This window comes from Lates calcarifer, linkage group LG18 (genome assembly GCF_001640805.2).
Source record: "Lates calcarifer isolate ASB-BC8 linkage group LG18, TLL_Latcal_v3, whole genome shotgun sequence".
Taxonomy (NCBI): Eukaryota; Metazoa; Chordata; class Actinopteri; family Centropomidae; genus Lates; species Lates calcarifer.
Genome location: NC_066850.1, coordinates 15,326,582 through 15,335,771, shown reverse-complemented (window position 1 = coordinate 15,335,771; position 9,190 = coordinate 15,326,582). Strand labels below are relative to the sequence as shown.

General features: G+C 41.9%; 1 protein-coding gene across 1 annotated transcript; it reads right to left on the bottom strand.

Moving 5' to 3' along the window:
• Window positions 1-5,279: 5,279 nt before the first annotated feature.
• On the bottom strand, window positions 5,280-8,932 carry LOC108888336 (NXPE family member 3-like). Its single transcript, XM_051077727.1, is given in 5 exon segments — window positions 5,280-6,155; window positions 7,498-7,568; window positions 8,181-8,242; window positions 8,245-8,478; window positions 8,874-8,932. Coding segments are annotated over 5 exon segments (399 nt in total). The 5' UTR covers window positions 8,892-8,932; the 3' UTR covers window positions 5,280-6,141.
• Between the last annotated feature and the right edge of the window lie 258 nt (window positions 8,933-9,190).

The window sequence follows — 9,190 nt, the reverse complement described above, 5'->3', positions numbered from 1 at the left end:
TGCCTGACATCCAGGAAATGAATTTGAGGGTAATAAACAAATGTAAAAATTCCATGGTCACTATGTACTTAGGTGGGGCCACAAGTAATGGAGACACAAGCAGTGTTGTTGTTACACCTCGACTCCAACTACACCATTACATTTATTCAATAACTGAATAAGAAAAACCGACTCCATCATCAACTGTCACTTTTCTCACTGGGCAGAAAAGAAACCTTAAGCCTTGAGAGAAAATATTTATTACTGTATTACTTCAATCCTGTTTACACATATTGTCTTGACTTAATATCTGAATTTTGTAACCCTGAAATACTGGAAACAGCATTTTTTTAACTGCACAACTTGAAATTGACTTGACTTGAATTGAAAATGTCAAAGAGACCAGAACTGTGAGCAGAGTAATTAACAACAATAATTAATAACAATATTAGCAGAGCTGGTATGTATGCAAGGGTCTGGGTTTTGGACCTTTATGGACCTCCTAAATTGAACTGAACATGTGAAAATGTGAAGAACAGCCATGGAACATCAGGAGGGAGGGATGAGCCAGGGCTTATGTGCCAAAGATGACTGTAGAGTTTATTAGGTGATGATTTGCAGCTGTTCAGGTGAAGTGGCAGGAGACGGAAGCAGGTACCCACGCCCAGCCAGACACACACACAGGAAAATGGGGAAAAGGTTATCGCTTAACCCTGAACATAACTATGAGTCTCTGACCTGTAAGTAGCATTCACATCAATATATCTGACTTTGTAGTCAATAATACAGAAGTACATGAAAAATCTAAAACAAATATGGATGCCTCACATCAGCCAAAAGCTGTCATTCAGAGAACCCAAACTGAATGGATGTGGAGTTACTCTGTCAATGTACATGTCAATGCACAGTTTCTGAATCTTCACATGACCAACTCTGTAATCACATAACCATCTCAGAGCACTCACAAATCTTAAACATGGGAATCTTTCCCATCTGTAACATCTACCCCATTTCAATCAGGAGACTTAGAACAAAACTCCAAAATCTGGAGTAGAATGGAGCCTAGACCTGGTGGCAGTGGTGGTGAATGACGCTTAGTCAGGTCAGTTATTTTTATGGCACAATCAAGGTAAAGCACTTTTCATATAGAGCAGGTGTAGACTGTACTCTTATGTTATTACATTTATGAGGAGAGACCCAACATTTCCCACTATGAGCAAGCACTGTGACAGCGGAGAGGAAAAACTTCCTTTTAAGAGGCAGAAACCTCAAGCAGAACCAGACTCTTTGTGGGCAGCCATCTGCCTCGACTGGTTGGGTTGGGTTGGGAGAGAGGGAGAGAGGGAGAGAGGGAGAGAGAGAGAAGAGAGAGAGAGAGAGATTTTTTTTTGATTTTTTAACAGTACTTTATTTACATTTGGTTTAAAAATCACACGGACAGTTGTACGATCAACAAATCAGTTGAGGAAAGTTGTAAATAATAGCTCTGTGCCGGTCACTCTGCACAGCAGCTCCTCATGAGCCCATTGCTGTTCAAACACATCTATATTCCCTGTGATCCTGTGGAAGCTGAACTCCAGCCTCAGTCTGGCCTTCACGTTGAGCTTCCACAGGGTCACAGCATCAGGAGTCGGCCCACCCTGCAGTTTGTCTCTACGAGTCAGGTAGATTGACATTTTTGCTTCACCAATTAAAAAGTTCAGGAGTTGACACTTTGCTTTTTCTGTTTTCTTAAAACCAACTCCACAAATGAAAACAGGGGCAGTAAAAACGACACCAAACAGGTTAAAAACACGAGTTAAAACGTTAAAAATCTCTGCCAGTCTCCTGCACTCAGTAAAAACATGAAAGATGTTTTCAGTCAATCCACAGAATGGGCACTCATTCACAACACTGGGATTAATAACAGATAAAAAGGCATTGGTTGCGATAGCACCATGTAAAATCCTCCACTGGAGATCTCCGGTTCTCTTTTTCACAGGAGGTTTATAGAGTGTTCTCCACTGTGGGCTCAGGCCGCCCAGCCTCTCAGTCCACACACACTCTGCTCTGTCACACAGCCGTGTTTTGAAAATAGTTTTTACACAACTTGTGTACAGAGTTTTTTTGTCAGCCTTGTGCAAGCTTAGTGTTTTTTTGTCAGTGCGCTTCAGTAGGGGGCCGCTGAGCTCCGTGAACCCAGGGCACAGGTGGATCTCTGGGTACGGGTCTGTGGGGTCAGGCTCAGCTTCTCCCCTGCTGTGTTTAAGGAGCAGGACTCTCTCCTTCTCTGTCAGCCTCTTCTTCCAGAGCTCCAGGCTCCTCTGCGTCAGACGGACAGAGCGCAGTCCCAGCACAGAGCTCAGAGCTGTGCTGTCCATGAGCGCCGGTCCTGCTGCTTCTACCAGCTGCTCCAGGCAGAACATTTTTGAGCTGCACAGTGCCCCCATCAGCCCAGGCACGGTGCTGCAGCACACGTCCAGTTTGGCACCACAGATTAAAGGCTCCTTCAACAACCAATACAGAGAGTTACACTTCTCACTTCTTTTACATTTAAACAGCGCCCAGGATTTAAAAACACCCTGATAAAAAGGAGGCAACCCGCCTAACTTTAAAAACTTAGAATCAGTTAAAAACAGAGCAGCATCCAGCCCCAGGTTATTAACACGCCTGAGTATGCAGCTGGCCACGTCTCTCCACACCAGATCCTCAGGTCCAGTCAGGTATCTCTGAATAAACTGGAGCCTGAAGGTGGCGGCCCTGCTGGCCAGGTGGACCAGGCCCTGGCCTCCCTCATCTCTGGATAAAAACAACACTGATTGTGGAACCCAATGTAATTTATCCCAGAAAAAATCAACCATCTTTGCTTGTATCTGAGCAATAAGACCTGATGGAGGGTCCAGACAGGCTAACCGGTGCCACAACAGAGAGGCCACCAGGTTATTCAAAATAAGGACCCTCCCTCTAAAAGACATCTGTGTGTGGATCCACCTCCACTTAGCCAGTTTATTATCCACTTTATCTATAATGTTTTCCCAGTTTTTCTTTTCGATGTCGCTGTTTCCTATATAAACACCAAGATATTTTAAACCCCCCCTTTTCCATGTGAGGCTCTGAGGGAGAACAGGGAGGCCCTCACGCCACTCACCAACAGCAAGGGCTTCACTCTTCCTCCAGTTCACCCTCGCAGCCGACACAACAGAAAACTTCTCGATCACAGAGTTTAAAACACACACGTCTTGTTGATCTTTAATAAAAACAACGACATCGTCAGCGTAAGCAGATAAAACCACACTGCTGTTAAAACCAGGTAAAATCAGGCCTCGAACAGATGACCTTATCTTTTGTAGGAGGGGTTCCAGGGAGAGTGCATAGAGCATCCCAGACAGAGCACAGCCCTGCCGGACGCCTCTATGCACTCTAAAAGGAGCACACAGGCCGCCATTAAACTTCAGCACACTCTCAATGTCACTGTACAACACCTTGATCTTGGCTATGAGACCAGCGCTGAACCCAAACCTCTCCATGACCTTCCAGAGGAAGCCGTGTTCAACGCGGTCAAAAGCCTTTTCTTGATCTAATGAGATCAGTCCAGTGTTTATGCCTAATGAACTGGAGACCTCCAAAACATCCCGAATGAGGTAGATATTATCTACCATGGACCTGCCGGGCACACAGTACGTCTGGTCCCGGTGGAGAATCTGCTCCATGGTTCCTCTCAGCCGATTGGCCAGAGCTTTGGACAGAATCTTGTAGTCGGTGCAGAGGAGAGAGACAGGACGCCAGTTCCTGATGTCCTGTAAGTTGCCTTTCTTGGGCAGGAGGGTGATGATGGCTCTGCGACATGACAGAGGCAGTGACCCTGACACCAGGCTCTCATTAAAAACATCTAAAATGTCATGAGCCAAGATGTCCCAGAAGGCTTTGTAGAATTCCACAGTGAGGCCGTCGATGCCTGGAGCCTTTCGCCCCTGCACACTCTGCCAGTAATAATGCCTTCTGTTTATACATGACAGCAGTTGCTGTACAAGAATCCTCTAGAAATGATACTTGGACTTGAACTTGGAAAAAGTTCATTCAAATTTAAACATTTGAAGTTAACATAAGTGTTGAATGTACATTCATTCCCATTTTTCATAAACAATAAAAATATTGTCTTAACTTGATTGTCATTCTGCTTTTTTGCTAAACGTTTAAAGATCTACTGCCTCTGTGATAATTAAAGCAATGAAAATATGTGACAGTGTGTGGGCCAGAAACATGTTTTGAGAGGTCATAGTGACCTTAACCTTTTGCCACCAAAATCTGATCATTTTATCCCTGAGTCCAAGTGAACGAAAGAAGTTCCCTCACAGTGTCACAGAGATATTATGTTCACAAGAAAGGAATTGATGGACGGATATATGTACGTACAAATGGACGGACAGCCTGGAAGAAGAATGCCTCCAGGCCATGGCTCTCAGGCTAAAAATAACTAATATGACGCACACAGCAGTTAACATGGTGGTGTAGTATATTACCTAGATATGTGTATCTGGTGAACAACCAGGCTTTTAAATTTGAACATTTGTAAATGCAGCAACTGGAATTGTTCAAACCAAACAATTCCAGCTGTTGCATTTACAAAACGAGGACATAGAGTAGAGTGAGACATCTGAACAAAACAGTTTGAAGGGGTTTGACACCATCAAACTGGGGTTTGATACAGTTCTATATCATCATAAATCGACCCACAGCAGACAGCAACATATCAGGTGTGATAAGCATGAGTAACAGGGGGCTAAGCTGCATTATGGCAGTCTTCTGTTGAATAAAGCACAGAGTCAACAGGGAAAATGATGGCTTCATAGTTTCTTAACTTTTTTACATGTATTTCGTAGACTAGTTTCTAACTCATCATGAAGACACTGCTTAACTCTGCACCATTGTTGCTTTGCTGCAGACACTGCTGAGAGCACTATAAACAGTGGAGTCAGTGCACGCTCTGCTGGAAAAATTCTGTCATGACACTATTTCTAAATTATCCCAACCATGTTTTTTGCATTATACTCTATACTACAAAGTCCACATATGCACAGCTAGTAAAGACGCTGAAATTATAATGCTAACAATTCACAAAGTTCATTTATTTCAATGTGAAATTTGTCAAGTGTTCCTTATTTATCTTGTAAAACACCATGTGATTGACAATGAGTGCACTTCACAGTGAGGTCATCCTCAAACTAATATTACAGGTGTTTTAGGAAATTCTCTCCATTTCACCTGTTTTACATTCCAGTGTTTTACATATATGGTTTGTACACTTCACATCAATTGTTATGTTTCCTTGTTTTGGTTGTTTCTTGTTTCAGTTCATATCACAACACAGATTTTCATGAATCTGTAGTTGTTCAGATAGAGGTAGATACTATTTCTCATTAAGGCTGTTATTTTAAATTTCACTCGCTGTTCCATGGCCATTAACTGAAAATTATTTGTAGCATCTTGTGTATGAACTAATAAAGAGCCATTTTACAAAAGATTTCAGTTGTTTTTGTGAAATTTCTTGTCAGAGAGGATAGCGAGAGGACAATGTTCGCTGTACTCAGTAAGTGACAATCAGCTGAAGTAATGCAGACTACAGTCTGGCAGTGCACTGTGCACACTATTCAAACTGAGGAAGCAAATGAGCAGAGGCAACTTGTGAGACAAAATACCTGTTATTTCCAGTTTTGCTATAGTGGAGTGGAGGCTCGAGATGAGAACAAAAGACCATGAAGAGAAGTGTTCAACGCTAAATAAATCAATATATCATTACTGGACTGGACTTTAATGTCTGACATTCATTATTTACACCCTGTAGTGGCCTTACATGGTTTTTGTTCAAGGAAAATATTTAACAATGAGAAACAAAGGTCTTTTAAATATTTGGTCACTTGACATTTTCCAGCTTTACAAGTTGCCATGGACACCCTGAAAGCTCCATGAGACAACTGACTGCTGCAGAGTCAGACGACAGAAAGAATGACACATAAGGACGACATTCATGTCAGATGACAATCTGGCAAGTCGACATGCATTACCTTCTCTTAATCTGCATGATGATAATGATCATAAGTGTGATCATTCCGCAGTGGTTATCTGTAATACCCAACCCTAATCTGTCTTGTAGCTGCTTTCCATCCTGTCCAGTCTCTTTTGTGTTCACTCAACATTCCCTGGTTAAAGATAGATCAGAAAAACTGTAGTTAGTCCACTCTGTGCATGTGCTTAAACTGCTGAAGAAACAAATGCAGCATCTGGTGGAAACAAGAGACAACATGTAAGAGCATTTGATTCCACTCCTCTCCCAACAAACACACATCTAGCTGCCCTTCTGAGGACATATGTAGGTCAAGAGAACATCTATCATATTCTTAATAATAGGAGGTTGTGGGTGGAGGTTGTGTGGCAGGTGGTGGGCCAGAACCATCTCCCATGCATCCACCAGATGAACATTCAATCCTTTGAACATAGCTCTGAGCACCTTGTCATTCTGTAGTGAGTACCAGTCGCTGTTGGTCAGTGCCCCCATAAAGTTAACTCTTTTGTGTTTCTAGTTGCTATAACAGTGTTGGCGCCTCCAACTAAGTTATCCAGTTCATTAGCAATGTAACGCAGCTCCCTGGTTGGAAAAGGACTAATACAAAGCGAAGTACCGTGGCAGCGGAAAGTCAACATGATGTTGTTTGCATGGTCTAAGACCATGAAAGGTCCACCCTGCTTTTGGCTGTGTAGGTTGAACTTGTGATCTAAAGGTATTAGAGAGGGAACAGATTAAGCTGCAGTGTGAATTGAATTGGCGAACTGTGGTGCCACCTAGTGATTGCCACACTCCTTGGTAATAATAACCAGAGGGCCCAGACTTCACAATACTGTTCTTCACCTCTGATTGACCTGAGAGGAAGTTATGGGATGTGGAGGTGTTATTGAGCAATTTTGTTGTTATAACTCCAAAACCTGTCCTGCCCAAGTCAGTTTGTCACTGAAGACAGAAATCTAAATAAATGTGTCACAAATACATTGGTCTTTTCATGGGATTAATACGAAAAATCCAGACGAATGTTAGCTTTATCTTTAAAAGCAAATCACTTTCCCAAATGTTTGAGGATCAAATACTCACTATTTACAGAACTAAATAGTGGCTATAAAAAAATGTATTGCTTGCTCCTTCACGGGATCAGAAGCTATCTGGATTCTACAGACACCGATCTGGTCTGTCTTGGCTATATGAATGCAGACAACGTCCTTTTAAACTGTAAAAACAGTGAGACCAAAAAGAACATGAGATCACATCATGATTTAACTGCTAATCAGGGTCATTATTTTAACTCCCCAGAAAAGTGTCATTTATTCAGTTGATGTGTTTTGTAATGCAGTGTAAGTGCGATATCATGATAAAAGTCTTAGCTCTTGATTAGCTTTGGGGGAAAACGGGTGGTGTAAAAAAATCTAAAAACCTCCTAATAACTGAACATGTTGCTAACAGCTGGTTACATGGAAGCAAAAATCATGCTTTACCTGCCTTTTCTGGTAACACAGTGACACTGGCAGGTCCTGAAGCTTGAATGGAGACTTTCAAGTTGACATTTCTGATGGAAAACATATAATAAAATATCTGTTAAAGACACCAGAGTATTAACAACATAAATGTGACAAAAGAGGAAAAAAAAGAAATAATTTTATGAAGTTTAAACAAAGCAGTGGGCTGCTGAAATGTGACTGCTTGAAATTTCATTCAGCGTTATACAAGTTACCCTGTAAATCCATTTTGTGAGTTAAGGCTGCACTAATCAAAAATTTCACATACACTGTGGTTCCACTTATTATTTGTAATGTGAAAGGTGTTGTTTGCAATGATGGATCCACAAAGAATTTGCAGATCGCCTCAGCTCTACAGAACATGTTAGCATTCTTCCACATTGTTTTGATTTACGACCTTCAACTTTGCTGTTTTGGTTCACTCTCACCGGTCGCATCACACCAGCACCTCTGCACTACCTTCTGCTAAACAGGTAACAAAGTTAGCAATTATCTGGTGAACATAATCTAGCATTTATTTAAACTGTAAACTGTAAATTCAATCTTTACTACCTTTACTCACCTCTGAAATGTGCCCACATAGAAGATAACAGTAGTAATAATCAACATATATCATATTAGAAGACACACAAAATGCTAATCCTGTCTCTCCATTCCCTCACCTTTGAAAGAGCTTCTTCTCCATGGATGTGATGTTTAAGTCGTATCCTCCAACAGCGTGTGTGTGATCCTGGCATCACAACTCAGGTTCTCTGGTTTGTAGCAGAACCACGGCTCACCTGTATGAAGGTCAGTGTAGTTGCATAATGGCTGCTGGGTTGGAGGCAGGCATACATTACAGGTGGTAGTTTCAGACTCTGAGCCTGAGCGGAAGAGGCTCTTGAAGTAAACCCTGTCTGGATGTTCCTGGTTCAGCCTTTGCAGCACTGTGATAGCTTCACTGGGGTGAACCAGTGTCACCTGATAGGACAGAGAACCAGAGCTTTCACTTTATTGCAGGTACAAACCAGATTTATCACTGATTCAACACCTGTGTCTACAGCCTACACCCTGTCTACAGTGGTTAAGTCCCTTCCCCAGACAACAACTGTCCAATCACCTTGGAGTTCTCCACATGTTGAAACGATGTATCTGTGTGGTAGGAATGAGACTCAGCATTTAATGAATCTGGGAGGTCTCTGTAGCCTCTCTAAAATCTAAAACATGAGAGCAACAGTATGAGAAATGAATTAAACTGTTTATCTGCTCTGGTTCTACCTGCAACCATTAGCATGCTGCCTAACAAGCTTATTATATATGTAGTCATCAAAAACACATTTAAGACACATTTTACAAATTTTTACAACCACATTGACCACGGTGGTTTTTAGCATCACCTCAACCTGCGCGTCTCCTTCCCAGAGTAAAGAGAATACAGCAGCAGTCCTCAGTGGAGAGAGGTTGATAGGTGCATACAGCTTGATGCACGGAAGTGTTAGTGGAAACTCTCTGGGTGAAGATTGTGGAGCTCACTTTATTCTGAAAGTGAGAGAGGGTGATAAAGATGCATCAAGCAAATTTACAAAATATAAAGGGTCAATGTATGCAGATTCACTGCTAACCCAACATGTGTAGGTGACAATGATAAAGAAATATAGTGTTCTGCAAGACAATAAGATGCAAGACAATAAGA